Source organism: Cyanistes caeruleus, chromosome 20 (genome assembly GCF_971803275.1).
Source record: "Cyanistes caeruleus chromosome 20, bCyaCae1.hap1.1, whole genome shotgun sequence".
In the NCBI taxonomy this organism is placed as follows: domain Eukaryota; kingdom Metazoa; phylum Chordata; class Aves; order Passeriformes; family Paridae; genus Cyanistes; species Cyanistes caeruleus.
In genome coordinates this window covers 1,900,500-1,924,626 of record NC_141720.1, presented here as the reverse complement: position 1 = coordinate 1,924,626, position 24,127 = coordinate 1,900,500, and the positions used below count along the sequence as shown (strand labels likewise).

General features: G+C 62.3%; 1 protein-coding gene across 5 annotated transcripts in view; it reads left to right on the top strand.

Annotated features, from left to right (window-relative positions):
* The first annotated feature begins 9,755 nt into the window (after positions 1-9,755).
* NIBAN2 (niban apoptosis regulator 2) overlaps positions 9,756-24,127 on the top strand; it is a 29,080-nt gene continuing 14,708 nt past the window's right edge. Inside the window, exon 1 of one of the 5 annotated variants that reach the window (XM_086857794.1) lies at positions 9,756-9,868. In XM_086857794.1, the coding sequence (XP_086713920.1) occupies positions 9,814-9,868 (55 nt within the window). In that variant the 5' untranslated portion in view covers positions 9,756-9,813. The other 4 variants (XM_086857795.1, XM_086857793.1, XM_086857791.1 and 1 more) reach the window with 4 other exon arrangements.

Genomic DNA, 24,127 nt, shown 5'->3' with positions numbered 1-24,127 from the left:
GGACACACGGACACACGGACACGGGGACATGGGGACACACGGACACACGGACACGGGGACACACGGACACACGGACACGGGGACACGGGGACATGGGGACACACGGACACGGGGACATGGGGACATGGGGACACACGGACACACGGACATGAGGATACACAGACACGGGGACATGGGGACATGGGGACACACGGACACGGGGACACACGGACACACGGACACACGGACACGGGGACACGGGGACATGGGGACACACGGACACGAGGACACGGGGACATGGGGACACACGGACACACGGACACACGGACATGGGGACACACGGACACGGGGACACAGACACGGGGACACACAGACACACACAGACACATGGACACGGGGACACACAGACACACACAGACACACGGACACGGGGACACACGGACACACGGACACACGGAGACGGGGACACACGGAGACGAGGACACACACGGACACACGGACACGAGGACACGAGGACACGAACTCCGCGCCGGAGTCACCCACGGGCGCACACCCCGCACACCCCCGCAGCTGGAGTTAACACACACACACCCCCCCCCAGCAGCCCCCCACATCCCAAATCACGCACACCCCTGGCATCCCCCCGCAGCCGGAATCACACCCGCACCCCGGGCATCACCCACGGACACGCACCCGCCATCGCCCCGCACCTATCGCACCTCACCCATCACACCCAGCATCCCCCCGCACCCAGCACACCCATCCCCGCACCCAGCACAGCACCTCCCCGCACCCATCACACCCCATCCCGCACCCAGCACACCCCTCCCCGCACCCATCACACCCCTCCCCGCACCCATCACACCCCTCCCCGCACCCAGCACACCCCTCCCCGCACCCATCACACCCAGCATCCCCCCGCACCCATCACACCCCTCCCCGCACCCATCACACCCCTCCCCGCACCCATCACACCCCACCCCGCACCCATCACACCCCACCCCGCACCCAGCACACCCCTCCCCGCACCTATCACACCCCTCCCCGCACCCATCACACCCCACCCCGCACCCAGCACACCCATCCCGCACCCATCACACCCCTCCCCGCACCCAGCACACCCCTCCCCGCACCCAGCACACCCCACCCCGCACCCATCACACCCCACCCCGCACCCATCACACCCCATCCCCGCACCCATCACACCCCATCCCCGCACCCAGCACACCCAGCATCCCCCCGCACCCATCACACCCCTCCCCGCACCCAGCACACCCCTCCCCGCACCCCAGGGCTCAGCTCTGCCACCAAAGCTCTGCCAAAGCAAAGCGCTGCCCCCCACGCCAGGGTGGGGCTGGAGGGAAGCTGCCCCTCGCACCGCCGGGGCTGCAGCGGGGAGGGGTCCCTGCGGTGAGCCAGGTTTATTTCCCAGTGAAATATCACCACACACACGGGGGTCAGGCACCGCGGCCACCCCACCACGCAGGGGTGTAAATCTGGGGTCAAAGGTGTGTGTTCACACGGCACCCGATGAACTTTCCCTCCAGGGCTGTGCCCAGGGGATTTATGTGCTCCTGTGCTTATCCTGCTGAGCCTGGGCTGCGAGGGAAGGGGGGAAATGGGAAAGGAGGTGGGGAATGGCGAGGTGCCAGCGAGGGAAGGGGGGAAATGGGAAAGGAGGTGGGGAATGGCGAGGTGCCAGCGCGGAGCCGGGGCAAACAGCAGCGAGCCAGGGGCTGTGCCCGCAGGTGTGTGCATATGGAAATATTTATGTGTGTGTGTATGGCCATAGAGAGGTTCACCCTGCCACCGAGTGCCTGGGGACACAGGACAGCAAAGGAGCGCCCAGAGGGACAGCAGAGTGACAAAGGCCTGCGCTCCACGCAGCTCCAGCAGCCCCAGGTGAGGCACTCCAACCCTCTCCTACCAAACCTGCTCTCCTTGATGCTTCCTTAAAAATAATCCGGGGTTGAGTTTGTCAGAGGCACCGGACTCGGTGCCAGGCACAGGCTATAAATACCAGCAGGCTATTTAGGAGTGAGGTATTTATACTGCTCCTCCATCTCCCTGTCAATCTGCCCACGAGCCCGAGCATCGCTCGTCTGCAGGAAAAGCCCCAGCGCTTGTAGGGAGCTGCAGGAGAGCTGGACCCGGCTGGAGGGGCTCCCCAAGCTGTGTCCCCTTGTCCTTGGGGACAGCCCTGTGGTTCTCTTGCATCCATCACACCTGGCAGAAAATACAAATAAGGAAAGAGAGGCACTTGTTTCATTGGAATAATTGGGAAGGGACCTGCCCCCTCTCCACGGGCTGCCTGGGGAAGGTGTCAGGCTGGGGATGGAGGCTTTGGAGGGGAAAGTTGGGAGGGCAGGGATGGGAATATCCTCCCTGGGGTGGGCAGAGAGGGCTGCTCGTGGGGATGCTGGTTTGGAGCGTGTTCCTGACAACACAGCCCAAATCCTCACACCCCGGGCACTGCTGGCCTCGGGGAGCCAGGGGCTGGTTCCCGCTCCAGGGCATTTGCTGGAGGGTAAAATGCCTCAGGACTGTGGGTGCTCCAAGCAGGGACTATGGGCTGGTTTGGGATCCCCAGGAGCCTTTCCCTGCTCGGGGGGATGTGTGTGAGGAGCCAGGGCTGGACACCCCCAGCACAGCCAGACAGGGAAGGGAAGGGGGGCAGCTTTTCCTCAGCCCCCTCCCCACACAGGGCTGGGAAGGAGCATCAGAACGGATGGGGAGAGGTGGTGGCTGCTCCCCTCACTCCATCCTGGGCTGTTTTGGTCCAAACCATGGAAACTGGGAAACTCTGGGAAGTAACAGGGAGCTGGGAGGCCAGAGAAGGGACTGGTCTTGGGGTCAGAGCTGGCTCAGGCTGGTTTTCCTGATAGACAAACTTAAGGATGTCTGTGGTACCAAGGGGAAGTTGATGGAGGTGCCTCCCCCAGCACTCTTGGGGCCACATCCTGATCCCTCCTTCCTGGTCCTCTCTTAAGGAGTCTAGGCCAGGAGGCCTCACTCAATCTGGGCTTTTTCAACCCCAAAATTTCAGTTTAAAACTGTGAAGATGCTGGAAATGTGTTTAGCTGGCAGAAATGGGGACACCCCACAACCTTCTGGGGCTGAAGGGGGAAACACTGGCAGCTCCTGCTGACCATCCTCCCTGGGGGCTCCCCTGGAACATTTGGGACTTTAGGACACTGTGGGAGGGTGTGAGAGTATCCAGTATCTGCTGGAGAACGCATCCATGCTCCGGGGATGTGGGATGGGGAGGGCACTTCCACCTCCCCTGGGGGCAGGCAGAGGCAGCGCTGGCTGTTAAACGCCTGGGAACGTGTCCCAGGGCCAGATGCTTGTAGGGACAGCAGGGGCACAGTGTCACCCGGTGTTTGTGTCCCCACGGGCTGCCTGGGGCGCAGCTGCTCGGGGTTAATCACCTCCAAGAGCGCGGGGTTTGTGCTGGGGCAGTGAGGAGGGCTGGAGGCCGAGCAGAGCCTGCTCTGGGTGCAGGCAGGGCTCAGCCTGCCTGCTTCGGGTTTTGTTCCTGTTTCCAGCTGTTCAGCAGAGCTCAAACATGGAATTTTTTCCTTTCCCCGGTGCAAATGCCAGAGCTGTGACCCGGCTCCAGTCCCTGCACCTGGCCATGGTTTGAAAGTGGGGCGAAAAGCACTCTTCCCAATATCCCAGAGCAAGGAGCAGAGCCAGGACCACATCCATGCTATGCCCATATCCCATATCCCATATCCCATATCCCATATCCCACATCCCATATCCCATATCCCACATCCCATATCCCATATCCCATATCCCACATCCCATATCCCATGTCCCATATCCCATATCCCATATCCCACATCCCATATCCCACATCCCATATCCCATATCCCATATCCCATATCCCACATCCCATATCCCATATCCCATATCCCATATCCCATATCCCATATCCCATATCCCATATCCCACATCCCATATCCCATATCCCATATCCCATATCCCATATCCCATGTCCCATATCCCATATCCCATATCCCATGTCCCATATCCCATATCCCATATCCCATGTCCCATATCCCATATCCCATATCCCACCATATCCCTTGTCCCTTGTCCCGTGTCCCGTGTCCCGTGTCCCGTGTCCCGTGTCCCGTGTCCCGTGTCCCATGCCATGCCGGTGCCTGTCCCCGTGCCTGTCCCCGTGCCCACACCCTGTGCTCAGGCCGGTGCCCACGCCGGTGCCAATGTCGCCAGTCTGTCGCACCCTCCGCAGGCTGCACCGAGCCATCCCGGCTCCCTGCCAACGCCTGGCGGGCGGCCACCAGTTATCCCAGTGCCGACCAGCAGAGGGGAACGATGGTCCGCATCAGCCTCCCTCCTCCTCCTCCTCCTCCTCCTCCTCCTCCTCCTCCTCCTCCTCCCGTGCGCTCCGCTCCGCGGGCTGCGCTCCCCCGGCCCCGCCGGCCCCTCCTTGCCCTGGGCTGCTGGTGGGCGCTGGGTGCTCACCCACCGGGGGTGAGGGTGGGGTGACACCCTGTGCTGCTGTCACAGCCCCTGGCACCGGCCGGGGGGGTTTGCGGGTCCCCAGGTGCTCCTCAGTCAGTTCATCCCTCTGCTAAGGGCTCCGTGCCCTGGCTGGAACTGATGGATCCAGCTCAGAGCTCCGTGCCCGGGCTGGAGCTGATGGATCCAGCTCAGAGCTCAGAGTTTGGGGCTGGAGCTGATGGATCCAGCTCAGAGCTCAGAGTTTGGGGCTGGAGCTGATGGATCCAGCTCAGAGCTCAGAGTTTGGGGCTGGAGCTGATGGATCCAGCTCAGAGCTCAGAGTTTGGGGCTGGAGCTGATGGATCCAGCTCAGAGCTCAGAGTTTGGGGCTGGAGCTGATGGATCCAGCTCAGAGCTCAGAGTTTGGGGCTGGAGCTGATGGATCCAGCTCAGAGCTCAGAGTTTGGGGCTGGAACTGATGGATCCAGCTCAGAGCTCAGAGTTTGGGGCTGGAACTGATGGATCCAGCTCAGAGCTCAGAGTTTGGGGCTGGAACTGATGGATCCAGCTCAGAGCTCAGAGTTTGGGGCTGGAACTGATGGATCCAGCTCAGAGCTCAGGGTTTGGGGCTGGAGCTGATGGATCCAGCTCAGAGCTCAGAGTTTGGGGCTGGAGCTGATGGATCCAGCTCAGAGCTCAGGGTTTGGGGCTGGAGCTGATGGATCCAGCTCAGAGCTCAGAGTTTGGGGCTGGAGCTGATGGATCCAGCTCAGAGCTCAGAGTTTGGGGCTGGAACTGATGGATCCAGCTCAGAGCTCAGAGTTTGGGGCTGGAACTGATGGATCCAGCTCAGAGCTCAGGGTTTGGGGCTGGAGCTGATGGATCCAGCTCAGAGCTCAGAGTTTGGGGCTGGAGCTGATGGATCCAGCTCAGAGCTCAGGGTTTGGGGCTGGAGCTGATGGATCCAGCTCAGAGCTCAGAGTTTGGGGCTGGAGCTGATGGATTCTGCTCAGGGCTCTCTGCCCGGGCTGGAGCTGATGGATTCTGCCCGGAGCTCTCTGCCCGGGCTGGAGCTGATGGATTCTGCCCGGAGCTCTCTGCCCGGGCTGGAGCAGGGGCTGGAGCTGATGGAGCCAGCCCTGAGTCAGCAGGAGCCGGTCGAGGCAGGTCTGATTCAGCGCTGTGTAATCTCGCTGTTATCTGGAGTCAGCAGCAGGACGGAGGGTGCAGCAGCGCACGGGCTCGGCAGAGCTGCCCTCGCCTTTATCAGCACTGGAAAGCTTTATTGCTGCAATTACGCTGCTGTTAATTGCACCGAGAGCAGTTCTGGGGAAGGGGAGCAGCCCCCGGCGCTCCTCCACCCCCTTCCCTGCCGGGTGCTGGCTCAGACCCCAGGGCACAGCGGGCTCTTTAACAAGGACACGTCCAAGGCATCTCCAAGGCCTTTAGAGGTGACCCCAGGTGGGTTTCCACCCCCAGCCTGTGGATGGACACCTGAGCCCAGCTGCGAGGGACACCCCGAGCGAGCCCTGGCTGCATCTCCTGCCCTCCAGCTCCCTCTGCCCCCGGTTGGGTTTCCCGGTGATCCGGTGAGGTGGAAATAGATCCTTGTGCCAGGGTCATTGAGAGAGGAAGGAAAACTCCACTGATTGCTGATTGAGAGGGCTGGAAGCTTTATCCTGCAGCGTTCGGTGGCTGCAGGAGTTGAGCAGATTCTGGAGGTGGGGAGCGATTGGGAACAGCCTGTTCTGGGCACTCTGCAGGTGCATCCACCACCTCTGCTGCTCAGGGATCAGGAAAATCCAACGGGAACAAGGTGGGATGATCCTCCCCACAGGCACCGAACCCAGAGGAGCACACAGCTCCTGTCAGGTTTGGTTTGACTGCTGTGAGCAGGAAAAAATATCCCAAATAATCCATTTATTTTTTTTCTAAATCACGGCCGTGGATTGTGGCATCAGGATCATCCAGGGGAAGTCCTGGAAGGGTGAAGGACAGGTATGGAACACTGCTCATCATGGTGCATTAATGCACTGGAGCCTTTGAAGGCTTTCATCATTTGGGAACTATTTCACCTCGCTGCTGCCATCTCCACCGTCCCAGGAGCTGCCTGAAAGCACGAGAATGTTTATTCTCCTCAGCTGTATTCACAGGGAAATCCTTCATTTCCAAGACAGGATAGATAATTCGGGCAGCTCTAGGCAAATAAGCATTATTTCCATCTGTTCAGTGAGATGTAATTAGCTGTCACGATTAGACTTTATCAGGCAGCAATTCTGCACAACTCCAACACTGCACAGCCTCTGATGGGAGGGACGTCAGTGCCGGGTCCCTCGGAGCCCCAGCACGTGGGACAGGAGCAGGACAGGGTGTGACAAAGACATTTGAGCATCACTTGTGCCGCTGGAACTGGTGGTTTCTTTTCCTGTATCCAGGGGCTTTACCTGGAGCCTTTGCAGAGGGATGCAGGGAAGGAGAGCAGGGAGCTGAGCCTGCCAAGGGGGATGGACCTAAAGACATCCCCGGGAAGGATGGAGCCAGGAGGGGAGGCAGGAGGGTAGGGGGGCTGTGTCTGCACCCCTGGTGCTCAGCAGTGCCTGAGCAGGGCCAGGCTGGGCTCCCAGAAACTGCAGCTGGAGGGGAACAACAAACCATCCTCATCCTCATCCTCCTCATCAGGGTGGCAGAGATGGAGGAAACTCTGACCCGGAGCACATGGGACAATCCCCTCTGCATGTGGCCATGTGGGAATAAACCAAAATGTGCTGGAGAGGAAGGACACAATTCCCATCCCCATCCTCATCCTCCTCAGGCACCCACAGGGGTGGTGGGGATGAAGGAAACCCTGACCTCCATCAGGCATTTTGGGGACAATCCCCTCTGCACATAATCATAAACCAAAACATGCTCAGCTGCTGAGTTTTGCGCTTCCAAATGTCTCCAGTCACAATAAAAACATCCAGACAACTTCTTTCCTTTCCTGTCCCAAGCTTCAGCAGCTGAGCCTGCTCTGCCAGCAGCCAGCCTGTGCCAAAACTCGCTGCTCACTCACCAGGTGGCGGTGCCAGGACATCGTGCCCATCCTCAGGTGGTTTTTGGAGCCCCCAAAGCAGCCCGTGTGTCTGTGTGGCAGCCTCCAGGCTCTGTTGACTCGCTATTTCTGTGTGCCACAAACATCCCCTTCCTGTCTGCAAATCAACAATATCAATGCTGCCTGGCTTTTACCTCTTCATTCAGGTTTTAATTTTTTATTTAAGAAACACACCACTGGGCAAAAGAGGCAGTGATGACTCAGTGCTCCAGTGCTTGTGTGGTGTTATTGTTAATTTTTCAAAAATAAAGCTTTTAAACCACTTACTTGGTTTATTTAGCTGTGTGTGTGCGCTGCCTAAATCATATTCCATACATTGCTTTTTTGGAAGGGATTAAGCTTGGTTTCTAATAATGAAGTTATTTACATGGATAGCTATTCCCATTTATTTTCGGTCTGAAGGGGGTGGATGCATTTTCATCGCCTCTTAAATACCATCACCCCACTAAGACAGAATCTCAAATTAATTCAGAGCCAGACTCCTTGGGGATCAGCACTGGGGAAAGTGTTTAAAAGCCTCCAGTGGAACGATTTTCTATTGGAAATGAGATTTTGCTGCGGATAAATTTCCCACGAGAATCCCTTGATATCAGCAGCATTTTGGCCAGGCAAACAAACTGCAAACAAACCCCGTGCTAGGGGTAAAGCCTTCTTATGGGGTATCTCAGGGGGGGAAAAGGGAAATATCCCAGCTTTGGAATGATTTTCCCATTGAAATGAGTCGGAGGGCTGAGAACAGTGTTAGGATGGAAAAGGCTGCGGGCATTCCTGGGGCAGGAGGGCGCTGGGACAAATGCAGGTGGCATCTGGGTGCCACTCCATGTCCCGATGGTTTTTGGCCACTTGGGGAGGGTTCGGCTCCGGCAGAGCTTGGGCACGGGCGCGGCCGCATCCCCTCCCTGCATCCCTGCCCAAAAAGGAGGATTCTCGGCTCCAGGGTGGCATCCCCCTGGCACGGCGAGGGGACAGGAGCCGCTGGTGTCCCCCGGGGTGGTGGCACCGCTGCAGGGCAGGGCTGCTGGTGGCGCATCCTGCCGCCCCCTGCCCAGCCCCGCGCCGGCCGAGGGCAGCTATTTCAGGAGGATAAACAGGATGCCTCCAGCCCCAGCCCGGCCGCTTCCAACCCTCCCTCCTCCCACCGCTCCCGGGTAAACAAGTCCAGCTCAGGAAAAGCCTCCTGGAGCCGTTTCCACGCCGGCTGCCCCACACCGAGCCGAGCAGCTGAGCCGAGCTTCACCCAGCCCCAGCTCCCAGAGCTCTGGAAGCATCCAGGGATCCAGAGCGATCCCAAGGAGCGCATCCACCTCGGCAGCGACTCCGCGGAGCCGCCCTACAGCTGGGAACAGCCTGAACTTTCTGGTCACGCCACCGCGTCCTCCTTCCTCCTCCTCGTGCTCTTCCTCCCTCGGTCACACCCCGAGCTGCTGGCGGGGGCTCTGGGGCCGTTCCTCCCCGCGGATCGTGCCCAGGCAGCGCCGCGGGATCCTGCCGGGGCTGTTTCCGCCTGTTGCGCTCGGGAAGGAGCCGCAGCAGCGGCGAGAGGAAGGAGGAGCTTTTCCACCGCTTCCTGCAGCTCCTCGGCTCCAGCTGCTTCCTCCCCGGCTGTGGCCGAGGAGCCTTTGCAGGCTCGCTGGAGCATTCCCGGGTTTAGTGTCCCGCTCTGAGCTCTCCCGGGAGATGTCAGCCCCCATCCCGGGACAGCTCCCGCTCCAGAACCGGGGGCTGGGGCGGCTTCTAAACCAACTGGAGCGTTCCCAGCCCGTTCTCCCACGGGCTGGGGAGGACGGGGGGCTGTGCCCGCTGCCCGCCGGCTCCCACGCCCGCTCTCCCGCCTGGCACAGAGCTCAGGGCCGGCGGGCTGTGGGCACAGGTAGGACGGAGCCGGGTGTCGCAATGCCGGGGCTGGAGCAGCACGGGGCCGGTTTTCCCGCTGGGTTTTCCCGCTGGGAGTGCGGGGGAGACACCGGGCACTGCCCAGCTCCCGGCTGGGGGGGCACGGTCCCCTCCAGCATCCTGCCCCTGCCCCCCGCCGGCAATTAGCGTGGCTAATTACCCGGCGGGGGGACACTCGCAGCCTCAGCCCGAGTCGGGGGCGGCGGGAGGGACGCGGGGCGGTGCGGGAGGAGTGGCCGGGGGGGGCCGTGGGGCGCCGCGCTGCCGGGCCGCCCCGAGCCAAGCCTTCCTCCTCCTTCTCCTCCTCCTTCTCCCTTTTCCCTCCTCCTCCTGCCGCTCCTCCCGCCGCCCGGCCCGGCCCGGCTCCGCTCGCCATGGGAGATGTGGTCTCCACGCACCTGGACGAGGGTCGCCGCCAGCACATCGCGGGTGAGCCCCCGGCCCGCCCCCCGAACCGCTCACCCCACCGGGACCTCCCCATCCCTCCTTCATTCCCTCTGGGAACCCCCCCGCTCAGCCTTCCCGGGACTCCCACGCCTTCTCATCGCTCCTCTCTCCTTCTTGAAACTTTGTAATTTTTATTTTCCCCGTGGTTTTGCCTCGGCACAGCTCGGGGGTTTTGGGGGGCGGTACCCGAGGTGCCCGTGTGCCTCCCGAATGAAGGGCTGCCTTGTGCCGGGGCTGTTTGTGTCGGGCACCCCTCGGGCTGCGGGGAGGGCAGGGGGGAGCTGGGCTCCGGGGGATGCTGGAAGCCGTGTCCAGCGCAGGGACACCGCTGTCAGCACGGGGACTGGCTGGCAGGGCAGGCTCATCCCCCTTTACAGCGCTGCGAGATCCTTAGGAACCCCCCAAAAGGTTGTGGGGCGGAGGCACGGACCGGCTGCAGCCCCGGCTGCCTCCGGACAGGGCACAGCAGTGTCCCCGGCGGGGCCGAGGGTGACAATGTGGCCATTGAGAGCCCGTCTGGGGCTGAGCCTCGCCCCTGGCACAGGATGTCTGGCCAGAGCTGCTGGGAACCCGGCTCTCGTGTCAGCCGTGGCCGGGGGGCTCAGGGCTGCTCATCGGGGTCTGTGGTGACCCTGTAAGTGGGGTCACCCCTCATTCTCCATGCTGGACACCCCCAAGCCACTTTGCGTCACTCGTGGTGCTGGAGCTTGGCTCCCCGGGACTCCTGACGTGACCTCCGAGCCCTTTCCGTGCCCCAGCTTTGGTTTCAGCTCCCCAGGCTGGCAAAACCTGGTCTCCGGTGGGTGAAGCCCCCCCGCAGCAGCGGAGCCGCCCCTGGGCCGGTGTCACCGCCGGGGGTGGCTCCGTGCTGGACCTTGCGCGTCTCGCCGGCAGCTCCGGGGCCGGCCAGCGCCGATGCTCTGGAGGTGGCTCCGCCGTATCGCTGCTCTGTCACGGCCATAAAGGCACGGGAGTGGCTCTGAAGTCCTTTTGTCCCCAAGGGCTCTGGGTAAAACGCTGCTGCCGGCGGAGCAGCGCTGGGGCTGGCACCGTGTCTCGCCGTGCAGCCCATCCGCCCTGCCAGGCCCCATCCTGGCAGGAATGCTTACGTGGTATGCGGCTCAGCAGGACGCCAGCAGGTTTCTGAGCTTTGAAGGAGAGCTTGGAACTCGCTCTGGGGTTTTCATCTTGCATTAGTTAAAGCTCAGCCCGGCTGATCCGCGAGGCTGCGCCGGGTCGGGGATGGCGCCTTTGGATCTAAAGCACATCCAGAATCCGTCTGTAACTTTGTGGTTGTCTGTGCACAGATAGCTCCCTGTGCAAGCCCCTGTGGTCCTAATCCTGAAGAATAACAAGGAGAAGCCTGGCTGGGTTTCCCGTGCAGGAATCTGTCTCTGCTGGGTCAGGGATCGGGTGTTTGGCTGCAACCTGGCAGGGACTGAGCTGTTACCCCAGGGTGGGATTTAACCCGTGCTTGGGGGCTGCAGAGGGCTTGTCACGGGAAAAAGTTTTCATGGGAAGAAGATTTGACGAGGAAAAAAAGGATTCCTGTGGAATAGGATTATGGAGAGTGGGCTGGGACACGTCCCGTGCCATGCAGGGGTGGGTAGGGGGGACACACACCTGTACTGGGACACCCCCCTGGGAGGGACTGGGACAAACTGGGTTCCTGGAGCAGCTCTCTGCTCCTGCCAGGGCTCCTGGCTGGCTGAGGAGCCCCCGGAGCTGGGAGGGGCTGGAACCCAACAGGCAAGGCACGACTTGCTGTCAGGCATGCAAAGCAACGTGGCGGGGAAAACTCCGGGTTTTCCTGCCTAGCTCGGCCTGTTCTCCTCTGCCGCTGCCCCAGGAAGGATCCAGCCCTTCTCCAAGCAGCTTTTGCCAGTTGTCCTCCCAAATTTGGGGGGTTTGGATTTGCTGCCTAGGCCACCATGAGCCCTGGCTGCTGGAGGGAAGGAGCTCTTTGGGTTTGGCAGTGCTTCCAGAGATTGCAGCCCCTTAGACCAGCAGAGCTGCTGGGGAGAGCCTGGCCCAGCCCTGTGCTCCTCCTGGGAAGGGGAAAAAGGCAGGAGACAGGTGGGAAAAGCCCTGCCATGCCCACAGTGCCCAGGCTGTGGAGGCCCCAATGTCCCAGCCCATTTGATGGTGGCTGCGTGAGGCTCATGTGTCTCCCAGAAGTCACGAGCCACACACGTGTGACTCGGGTGGCTCAGGACCAGGGTCTTTCCTCCCACTGGTGGGGCTGGAGGGCTCCAGGCAGTCACAGAGGCAGCTCCTGGGGATGCTGGGGCTGTCAGGGCAGCCAGGTGTGACCTACAGCTGCTGGCAGAGCTGCCTGCAGCTCCTGCATTCCGTTCTCCAGGGTCTCTCTGACCTGTGCTTCCTCCTGCCACCCTGGCTTGGACATCTTCCTGCCTGACTCATCCAGTTTGTTTGTCAACACCCTTCAGCTGCCCTTCTCCTCCTCCTCTTCCTCCCAGATGTGGGTTGGGAGTTGCTCCCAAGCTGCTCTGTGGGCTGGAGCAGGGACTGGCTCATCCTCCTTGTGCAAGGATGCACCAGCACCTGGGCACATGAGGGTGGCAGGGATGGGAAACCAGGATGTCACTGGGTGTCCTGGAGCATCCTCTCATGTCCAGGACACTGGGTGTTCTCAGCATGGGACTGGATGAAGCCCTTCCCTCATGCTGGAATCTCTCCTTCCCTGGAGCATCCCATGGACCCCTTCTCCTGGGGGCTGAGGTGAAGCGTGGCTGCTGGCTCTGGGTGGAGCTGCTGGTCCTGAGCCCAGGGGTGCAGCAGGAGCTCCTGGGTGCCATCCCAGGGGTGCAGCAGGAGCTCCTGGGTGCCATCCCAGGGGTGCAGCAGGAGCTCCTGGGTGCCATCCCAGGGGTGCAGCAGGAGCTCCTGGGTGCCATCCCAGGGGTGCAGCAGGAGCTCCTGGGTGCCATCCCAGGGGTGCAGCAGGAGCCGCCTGAGGGATGTCTCCATGGCCAGAGGGATGTGGGGGTGTGTGGAAGCACAGGGAGGGTCCCTGGGAGCTCACACCTTGCTCTGGCATCTCCGGGGAGTCACCAGCCCGTTAATTACGGAGTGAAGCAGCTGCTAATTTCAGGGTAGGACTTCCACAGGCAGCAGCCCACGCAGAGGAGGCAGAGGTGACACCGAGCCTCATCCCTGGGGCCGGACCTGGGGCCTTCCTGCTCCAAGAGCCTTGTTGGGCATCAGTGTCTGCATATCCCTGATCCCTGGGATGGGATGGGATCCATGGGATGGGGTGGGATGGGATGGGATCCATGGGATGGGGTGGGATGGGATGGGATGGGATGGGATGGGATGGGCTCCAGGGCCGGCTCCAGAGGTGCCTGGCAAACACCAGAAGGCACCAGGCTGTGGTGTGCCCCAGGGATCGAGGCTGCTGGCAGCTGCAAGAGGTTCGCTGTGGCTTCCCCAAGCGTGACTCTCATTTCCCCACCTTGGCCACAGCTCAGCTCCAGCCGGTGTGGGAGGTGGAGGCTGCCGGGCTCTGGGGTTGGTCTGGAGGCTGAACCCCTCGCCCTGCCCCGGGGGGAGCCGTGCAGGGAGGCTCCGAGCAGAAGCGGAGTGGTTTCTCCCAATGAAAAGTGCGTCTTTCATCGCCAAATAAATAACTCCCCTGGCATGTCAGGGCTCCCTGCCAGCGGCGAGGGCTGGGTCTGGCAAGCCGGGGCTTTACCTGCAGCCGTCGTGTCGGGGCACGGGGCGAGCCCGAGCCGGCGTGTCGGGGCAGGGGACAGGGCTCTGGTGGCCTCCCCACCTGGCTGTGCTCAGCCCCCGGGCACAGCCTGCCTTCCCTCGGGGAGGGCTTTCCCTGCCTCCCCCAGGCAGGGTTTAGCCAGAGGCCCCGGCTGGAGCGAGCTGGGGCACGCAGGGAGGGGATCCCTGCTCTGGCTGCGAGCGGCAGGACGGGCACAGGACGAACAGAGCCAGGATGGCAGCTCAGAGCTCCCCTCGGGCCAGTCCAGGGAGGGAAAAGCACCCCCAGAGCAGGATCAGACACCCCAAAACCCATTGCAGGGACACAGCCAGGAGCTGGGATTTCCCAAGCCTTTGCCTCGCCTCCTCCCCAAATGACTGCAGGGGCTGGCTAAGAGGGGCTGGGTGTCTCTCGGCAGCTCCAGCCCACCCTCCTGGGACTGACAGGCTCCTGTGCCTCAGAGCTTTCCAGCGGGAAGCAGGGCTGGAGGGATCCAGGGATGTTTATCCATGGGCAGCTGAGGACCAGCTCTCCAGGACCTGCTGTGCCCCTGCAGGACCCAGCTCCGCTCCCACCGCCCAGTCTGTGGGGGATGGCATCTCATGCTGGGGCTGCAGCCCCCAGAGCCCGTCTGGTGAGGTCCCCAAGCAGGAGCTGTGCCCCCTCCCCAGCCCCTGGCTGGCCTCAGAGCATTGTCCCCTGCCTGGACGTGCCTGCTGTGGCTCCGTGGAGAGCCTGGGGCCAGGAGGGGAGGAAGGGGCAGAGCAGAGCAGCTAGTTGCTTCCTCCCAGTCTCTTGGACCAGCGAGGGAGGAAGGAATAAAACTCCACCTTTTCCCCCTTTTCAAAGGGAAAGAGCAGTGACATTTGACACAGGTCCCAGCTCTGGTTGAGCACAGTGCCCTCCGTGCCCTCCTGCACTTCTTTGTCCTCTCCTGCCCTTCCCTGGCAGGGATTTCTCTGGAATTCCTCTTGGGAACTCGGAGCCCTTCCCCAGGGGAGTCCCTGGATGGGACATTCCCGCTCAGCAGGATGGATGGGACACTGCCCTGCAGGTGACAGAGGGCCTGGGGCAGGATCTCACCCATCTCCCGCTGTGCTGGTGGCTCCTGGGGCACAGGACACTTGTCCTGGCTTCCTTTCTCCTTCTGCCAGCTCTGCTCAGCCCCTTGAGAGGTTTTCCTGCACCCAAAGCTGGGGTGAGTCAGCTCCCAGACCCCAAAATTGTGGTGGCTCAGCATCCTGCGGGGTGGCTACAGAGGAGCTGGACAAAGGACCTTCCCCAGCAGCAGGGGAGAGACCTCCAGGACAGCTTCAGGTCTGTTTTCTTCAAATCCCTCTTGGTTGGGTTGTTTTTTCAGATGCACATAAAAATCTTTGTTTGGTTTCCTCCCCTGGGGCTGGATTGGGTTTCCCACTGGCGCTGTCCAGCCGGGCACAGGGACAGAGTGCCAGGCTCAGCTCCCCTCCCTGGGGCACGAGGGGACAGAGGGAGGCGGCTGCTGGGACATCCCAGAGCACAGAGCACTCACACCCTCAGGAGATGCCCGGGATTGCTCTGTCCCCTTTGGCCCCTTTGTCCCCTTTGCCGTGGGGACCTCAGCTGCCTGTCCCCAGCTCCCAGGGGCTGGAGGTGCCTGTCCCCAGCTCCCAGGGGCTGGAGCTGCCTGTCCCCAGTTCCCAGGGGCTGGAGGTGCCTGTCCCCATCACCCAGGGGCTGGAGCTGCCTGTCCCCATCTCCCAGGGGCTGGAGCTGCCTGTCCCCATCTCCCAGGGGCTGGAGCTGCCTGTCCCCATCTCCCAGGGGCTGGAGCTGCCTGTCCCCATCTCCCAGGGGCTGGAGGTGCCTGTCCCCAGTTCCCAGGGGCTGGAGCTGCCTGTCCCCATCACCCAGGGGCTGGAGCTGCCTGTCCCCAGCTCCCAGGGGCTGGAGGTGCCTGTCCCCATCACCCAGGGGCTGGAGCTGCCTGTCCCCAGCTCCCAGGGGCTGGAGGTGCCTGTCCCCAGCTCCCAGGGGCTGGAGGTGCCTGTCCCCAGCTCCCAGGGGCTGGAGCTGCCTGTCCCCAGCTCCCAGGGCCTGGAGCTGCCTGTCCCCAGCTCCCAGGGGCTGGAGCTGCCTGTCCCCAGCTCCCAGGGGCTGGAGGTGCCTGTCCCCAGCTCCCAGGGCCTGGAGCTGCCTGTCCCCAGCTCCCAGGGGCTGGAGGTGCCTGTCCCCAGCTCCCAGGGCCTGGAGCTGCCTGTCCCCAGCTCCCAGGGGCTGGAGCTGCCTGTCCCCATCTCCCAGGGGCTGGAGGTGCCTGTCCCCAGCTCCCAGGGGCTGGAGCTGCCTGTCCCCAGCTCCCAGGGGCTGGAGCTGCCTGTCCCCAGCTCCCAGGGGCTGGAGGGTGTGGGTGCCTGTGCTGGGCACGGCGGGATTGCGCCATTCCCGAGGGATGCAATGCTGCCCGGCCGGTGCTGGGGGATGAGCGGGGCCTTATCTGGGCAGGGCTGCTGCTGGGTCCCACCCTGCTGTGGGGAGAGCCAGAGGGGTGGCAGCTCTCCTCCACCCTGCCCGGTGGGCAGCCAGGGGCACGAGGGGTGTGTGGCGTGATGTGGCTGTGGCTCAGGGCTGTGGGCTAGCTCAGGGTTTGGCGTTCAGCTTGAGCCAGGGATGGATGCTCCATCCTCTCACAGCCACCTGCCTGTCCATGGGACAGATCCTGGCAGTCCTGGGAGTGCAATCCCCTGTGCTGGTGCCTTGAACCTGCTCCCTGTGCCTGCTGCCACTCCGGCCCAGGGTGCCTTTAACCCACCTGTGCCCCACGGCTTCGGAGCATTGCCCCAAGGGGAAAGGGGGCTTGCAGGCTGGATGGGGGGCAAGGATCTCCTCCTCCCCCATCCCTCGGAGGGAGGCTCAGGGCAGAGCTGTTTGTTATTCACAGGCGCATTCCTCGCACGCAGCAGCCCCGCACTGCCTTGTTCCCGGGAAGCAGCAGGACACCGGCATCCACTCCACGGGAAAACACCCTCGGGCACGTAGCCGGCCTCTAATCCCTGTCCTGCCGGGCTGGACGTGACCCCGAGCTCGGGAAGGGGCTGCTGCAGGGGGCTGAGCCCAGCTCACGGCTGGCACTGGGGAGCGGGAGCAGCGGTGTCCAAAGAAGCAGCAGAAGGTGTCCAAAGCTTGCCTGAGAGTGGTTTTTGCAGCGTGTTTCAGCTGTTTAGAGGTTGAGGAGCTGCTGCAGAACTCGCTGCTTCATTTTCAGCCTCGTGGATCCCGTGGCTGGCTCTGGAGCCTCGCAGGGCCCCGGGAGCACGGCTGGGTCCCGGCAGGTTGGATTGGGCTGGGAGGGCGAGCAGGGCGAGCTGCTGGGAGAGGGGCTGGGTGATCCAGGGACAGGGTGATCCAGGGAGAGGGGCTGGGTGATCCAGGACAGGGGCTGGGTGACAGGGACAGGGGCCGGGTGATCCAGGGAGAGGGGCTGGGTGATCCAGGGAGAGGGGCTGGGTGATCCAGGACAGGGGCTGGGTGACAGGGACAGGGGCTGGGTGATCCAGGACAGGGGCTGGGTGATCCAGGGAGAGGGGCTGGGTGACAGGGAGAGGGGCTGGGTGATCCAGGGAGAGGGGCTGGGTGATCCAGGGAGAGGGGCTGGGTGATCCAGGACAGGGGCTGGGTGATCCAGGGACAGGGTGATCCAGGGAGAGGGGCTCGGTGATCCAGGACAGGGGCTGGGTGATCCAGGACAGGGGCTGGGTGATCCAGGACAGGGGCTGGGTGCTGCAGGGTGGCCACAGAGCCCTGTGAGCACCCCCGGGGTCCCGGCTGGCTGCTGGGGATGGGGACACCTCTGCAGAGCCGTGTCCCCAGCGGGTGCCCCAGTGCTGTGCTGGCACCACGGGCACTTCTGACTCATCCGGGGGCAGAGCCCGGCACGGCACAGGCACGGCCAGAGAGGATGAACCGGTTCAGGCCTGGCCCCAGCTGGTTTCTCCGGCGAGGCTCCGCTGCCTCATCCCTTCCTGCAGCTCAGCCCACCCTTCCCACCGCGGCTGAGTCACAGGGACCCGGCTGCTGCCTGGGGGAGGCAAGATGTGCTCCCTTTCCACCCCCACCGCCCTTATGAGCTGCTTTCGGGCAATATTTTCAATTCTGAAAATATTCCCGAGGGATCTGGGAGTGGTGCTGGAGCCTGGCAGTGCCCCTGTGCTCCCCTGAGCATCAGAGCAGCCTCAGCTCCACACTTGATCCAGTTCAATCCCAATCCCGACAGCAGCCCAGAGCAGGAGCACCCCGGGGTGGGTTCGGGTGGCTTTGTGTGAAGGCTGCATTTGGGTTCAAGGAGGTCAGAGGGGAAACTCTCCCAGTTTTTGCTCTCCCCACTTTGCTTTCCCTGTTCCAGCCTCTCCTGGTCGGTGTGAGAGGGGGAAACACGGAGAGCTGCTGGGTCAGCCCTGGGTTTTAGCAGGAACAAAACCTCCTCCAGCCCCCTCTCTGTCCCAGTGCCCCCGGGTGAGGAACTGGTGCCCAACTTCCCCCAGCGCTGGCATCTCCTCTGGATGCTCAGCCAGGCTGAGTCAGGCCCATAGGAAGGAGTTTGTGTTTCTGGCTGGAAATGAGCTCACATTCAAATTCCCGAAACCCTAAACTGCCGGCTGGGGTTTAACCCTTTGGGTGCACCCGTTGGCTCTGCAGGATTCCTGTGCCCCATGGGCAGTGCCACTGTCCCTTGTGCTGGCTGTCACTGCACTGCTACTGCCCAGCCCTGGAGCCATTCCTGCTGTCAGTCTTTCCCAAATTCCCGCTGGGATGAGCCTGGGATGAGCCAGGACAGCCCATGGCCACAGATCCTCGTGCCTGGGTGCTGCTCAGGGCTCATGGGGTGCCCTGGGCACCTCATCCTGGCTGTGCAGTGCCCTCAGGGGGATGCCCACACACCCTGTCTGCATAATGCCTGGATTTGGGACACGGGAGGATGGCCAAGGAAAAGTGGGAACAGCCCCTGGGTGTGCCTGGCCCAGGGAGCAGAGAGGGCTGGAGCAGCCCCACTGAGAGGGGACAACCAGTGGCATCAGTGCCTTTGTTTCCCTTGCTGAAGAGCCACCCAGGCCATCTCTGTCCCTGCCAATGCCACCGTGGTGGGTGTCCCTGTCAGTGCCACCTGTCTGGGGCTGCTGGGAGCCTGCAGCCCGCCCCCGCTCGCTAATCATTTGCTAGCTTAAATTAGTAATTAGTAAATTAGTAATTTGGGGCTGGGGTGAGCTGGCCCGAGTCCGGCTGTCCCACAGGGCTGGGAAAGGAGCCAGGCCAGGCCCTGCTCCCCCCCAGCCTGGGGTTTCTGCTTCAATGAGCTGGTTTGGCCTTTTTGTTTTTCCTAATTTTTTTCTGGAGCAAGAGGAAAATTCCCTGCCTGGCGTGAGGCATCCCTGTGGCATCCCCAGTGGTTTGGGCACCCCGCTCCAGCCCCTGCTGCCGCTCCACTCCTGGGACAGTGGGAGGTGTTCCTGCCTGTGGCAGGGAATGGGATGAGCTTTGAGGTCCCTTCCAACCCAAACCAATCTGTTATTCCATGAGTCCACGATTCCACATCATCCCAGGGGCCTTCTGCGGAGGGCTGGGGTTCCAGAGGCACCTCACCCCCCGGACAGATGGACACGTGAGGGCTGTGAGTGCCAAATGTGGGCTTGGAGGAGGATGCAGATGAGTGTTCCCACTGGGATTTGACAGCTGCTGGCCTCCAGCCCCTCCGAGGGGGGTGTGAGCACACGTGTGTGGGTTGTGTTGGAGAAGAGCAGGTCCTGTGGAGACCTCACAGGACCCTCCAGTGTCTGAAGGGGCCACAAGGAAGACAGAGAGGGACTTTGATGGGGAATTGTGGTGACAGGACAAGGGGGAATGGCTTCAAACTGAAAGAATGGAAATGAGGTAAAGGGGAAATTATTGGGCAGGAATTGTTCCCTGTGAGGGAGGTGAGGCCCTGGCACAGGGTGCCCAGGGAAGCTGTGGTTGCCCCTGGAAGTGTCCAGTGCCAGGTTGGATGGGGCTTGGAGCAGCCTGGGATGGTGGGAGGTGTCCCTGCTCATGGCAGGAGGTGGCACTGGATGTTTTAAGGTCCTTCCAACCCAAAGCATTTCCTGATTCCCCATTGATGGGTGTGCCAGGGCTGCTGCAGCCCCTCAGCCCCAGAGCTCTGTCCCACTGCCTTTGGGAGCAGCTGCCCCCCAGCCCTGGGGACACATCTGGGTCCCTGTCCCCATCAGACTCTGTCCCACCAGGGACACACAGCACCCCCTGATACCCCTGTAGGCCCTGGTTGTGTTGAGCTGAGCAAGAATGAAGAAGTGGAGGAAGGACAAGTAAATTTTGGAGCAAACCCGTGCAGGACTGACCTCCCCGTGGCAGGATCTGCTGACTGGGCTGCCCACGGCCTGGGCTGTTTACAGCAGCACTCCCAGTTTCACATGATCTCAAGGGCAATGGGGAAAACGAGCTCTGGTGCTGGAAGGGCTCTCTGTGAGCCTGGGGCTGTGGGATGTGTTCCTGGAGCTCTGCTCTCCCCACCGTGGTGAAAAACCTGCAGCAGCAAATGCAGCAGCTGGAGGGAGGAGAAAGGTCAAGGCTGGGCTGCAGGTGATCAGAGCTCTGGGGCAGGCCTGCAGCTCATGGATTGTTTTCTGGCTCTGCTCTTATGGGATCAGAGCTGGCTGCTGCCTCGGGATGGATCGGAGAGATCCAGAGGAGGCCACGGAGCTGCTCCCAGGGCTGGAGCTCCCCTGGAACCAGCCTGGGAGAGCTGGGGGTGCTCACCTGGAGAAGGTTCCAGAGAGAGCTCAGAGCCCCTTCCAGAGCCTGAAGGGGCTCCAGGAGAGCTGGAGAGGGACTGGGGACAAGGGATGGAGGGCCAGGAGCCAGGGAATGGCTCCAGTGACAGAGGGCAGGGCTGGATGGGATATTGGGCAGGAATTGTTCCCTGGCAGGGTGGGCAGGCCCTGGCACAGGGTGCCCAGAGCAGCTGGGGCTGCCCCTGGATCCCTGGCAGTGCCCAAGGCCAGGCTGGACAGGGCTGGAGCAGCCTGGGATGGTGGGAGATGTCCCTGCCATGGCAGAGGATGGAAGGAGATGACATTTAAGGTCCCTTCCAACCCAGACCAATCCATGATTCCGTGTGAGGAGCTGATTACGGTGCTGGAGATGCTTCCAAGGGCAGGACACAGCCAGTCCAGGCTGCTGGACCAGCTGGGACAGTTTGTCTTTGGAATCTTGAAGGCAAAATTCACCTCCTGCCCTGGCTCAGAGGGACCAAGGCCAGGGCTGTGCTGGCCTGGCCGTGACCTCTGAGTACTCGAGGGCTGCACCTGCCCTTGGGGCACCGACTGCTCCAGGGCTGTGCCCTGCCTGTCACCCCGGGCTCGGTGACAGCAGCGGTGGCACGGGCAGTCAGGGGCATGGGCAGGACAGGAGCTCCTCTCCCGGCTGGTTCCAGCCACAGAGCCCCGGGCTCTGCACTCCTCGGGTGTCACCAGGGACAAGGACACAGCTGTGCTGCCCTGCTCCAGCCTCGTGTCCTCGCCTGTGCCCACAGCAGGGTGTGGGGGGCCCTGGGGACCTGGCAGGGAGCACTGGAGCTTGGCTGGGAGCTGCTGTGGTCTGGCTGAACCCTGTCCTCACTGCCAGCATCACACCCAGCCCCACATCCCACCCAGCCCCACATCCCACCCAGCCCCACATCCCATCCAGCCCCTCATCCCACCCACCCCACATCCCACCCAGCCCCAAATCCCACCCACCCCACATCCCACCCAGCCCCACATCCCATCCAGGTCCTCATCCCACCCACCCCACATCCCATCCAGCCCCAAATCCCACCCACCCCACATCCCATCCAGCCCCACATTCCCCCCCAGCCCCACATCCCACCCACCCCACATCCCACCCAGCCCCACATCCCATCCAGCTCCTCATCCCATCCAGCTCCTCATCCCACCCACCCCACATCCCCCCCAGCTCAGGGTTTGGTTTTTTTCAGAGCCCTGTCTGTGCCCTCTGGGCTGTGCAGCCCCCTCCTCCCCCTCCTGCTGGAGCCCCCAGGAGTGCCTGGCTCAGGGAGGGGAGCAGAGGCCTGGCTCAGGGAGGGGAGCAGAGGCCTGGCTCAGGGAGGGGAGCAGAGGCCTGGCTCAGGGAGGGGAGCAGAGGCCTGGCTCAGGGAGGGGAGCAGAGGCCGGGCACTGAGCAGCTCTGTGCCCAGAGGTGCTGCTGGCACAGGGATCCTGCCCAGCCAGGCCTCGCTGCTGCCGCTGCTCTCGGAACGCCAGGGTGGCTTCCCCCGGCCAGGAGCCAGCGGGACGTGCCAGGGCCTGTGGCAGGGCCTGTGGCAGCCCTGCCGCCCCTCTGGGTGTGCCAGGGCCGGGGTGCTGGCAGGGGGAGGGTGTGGGAGCCGCGGCACAGCGCTCCCAGAGCAAACACGGGTGTTGGGAAAGCGCTGTGGGTGGCTGGCTGGGGACACCCATCCCATCCCTGGCAGGTCCCCGTGGGTGCTGCTGTTTGCCAAAGTGCTCTGTGGGTGTCTGAGCCCACACCCAGGGTGCCTTCCTTCCTCTGCCACGACAGAGGGGCTTGGGTGAGGGGTCTGAGGACAGGTGACAATCTAGGGAGCTGTGTCCCCTGTCCCCAGACCTCTCCCTCACTCGTGGGTGGCTTTGGTGGTGGAGCTGGAGCACAGAATGCCCTCTGTGGCCCTCAGTGCTCCGTTGTGCTGGCAGGGAATGCTCTCCACAGCCCCCAGCACGTCGGGGAGGCTTTCCTCAGCCTGATGAAGGAGCAAGCAGGCGGCTGAGGCAGTTCCTGAGTGTGACACACCAGCCCTGTATGGGTGTGAGGGGTCAGGACACCCTGTGGCATCACCAGCGTGGGCTTCCCACCCTCTGCTCATCCCTGGCACTCCTCTCCTTGCCACCTCCTGATCCCCAGAGCTCCCTCTTGCTCCCCTGGCCTTGCCACCAGGGCTACCAGGCAGGGAGCACCAGTGGCCCCCAGCATCCCCTCAGCACCCCGGGGAGTCCTGCTCAGCCCGGGGACATTTAGTCACCTCGGGTGTTTGACTGCAAGCCTTGTTGCAACCTCTGCAAATAATCGACTTTTGCTTTTCCATTTACTTAAACCTTGCTAATTGGCCCTGCTGTTAATCAGGGAAGAATGAGTGACTAAGCCCTCTCGCCTGCCCAGGGACCAGGGGCTCCTTTTTTCCCATGGACTGAAAGGAAACGAAACCTCAAAATGTCCTTTTAAATCTCAGCTGTCTGCATGGCTGCCCAGAGCCCTGGCCAGAATCACACAGCTTGAGAGACAGGAATTGCAACAGAGGTGCTGCATGGACGCCAGGAGAGCAGGCCAAAACCCAGGCTGAGGAATTGCTGGGCCGGGATGAGCTGGGGCCACTCACTCTTTGCTGGGAATTTGTTCAGTTTCCAGGGGTTTCACCCTGGCACAGCGTGGTGCTGGTCTGTGCTTTGCTCCCATGGCTGGCAGTGCTGGCACCTCCTCAGGGATGGGTTTGTCTCTCCTCGGGCAGCATTTTCCTCTGGAGCCGCTCATCCCATGAGGATTTGCAGCACCCCACAGCAGAGCTGCTCCTTGTGCTGTCCTGGCTGCCAGCACAGCTCTGGGCCGGCTCCTGATGGAGATTTGGGCTCTTGCTGGAGATTTCTGGCTCCTGCTGGAGGTTTTTGGCTGCTGCCAGGCTGTGGGGGCTGTTGTGTCTGGGTTCGTGCCCCCAGCATCATGCTGACTCCAGCACTGGGATGCAGAGCCAGGATCCGTCCTCCCCGCGCCCATCGCCAGCGCTCTGAGCTGTCAGAAATTGTTGGAGGAAACTCAAATTCTTCATTTTTCACAGGCTCTGGGGCAAAGTTGACTGGGGAGTTCAAAGTCGAGGCCCTGTGTGCCAAAAGCAGCTCGGGGGGAGTTGTTTCTCCAGCCTTGGGATGTTCAGGATGGGGTTTGGGTGTGGGATCTGCATGTGGGGTTTGGAGCAGGGGTGGGGAGGGGGCTGAGTGGGTCAGGGTGCCCAAGGGGCTCCTCTGGCCACATTGGGGCTGGAAAAGCCCCGTCCCTGCTGCTGGGGATGGGTTTGCAATGCACCCCCAGCCCCTGCATTGAGGGGCTGCTGGGGCAGGGGCTGCCTGTGGGATGATGGAGGGGATCTCCTCCAGTGTGGGGTGCTGGGGGGTACCTGGCAGCTCAGGCTCTCCCAGCACCTTGGACTCATCCCAGACTGGAGTTTGGGGTCCTGGTGGGGGTCCCTGCCTCCCATGGGTGAGTGTGGGGTGTCCAGGCTGTGCTTTGCCCTCACTCCCACCCTAATCCCAACCCTGCTGCAGCACGAGCTTTGTGGGATGGCCCTTGTGGGGTCCTTCAGGGGGGGTCAGGGGGGTGTGAGTGATGTTTGGGCTGGGGAATGGGGGGCTGCCCCCAGTCTCAGCCAGCTGAGGAGGCCAGAGCAGGACCAGGAGCTGCACAAGGCACAGGAA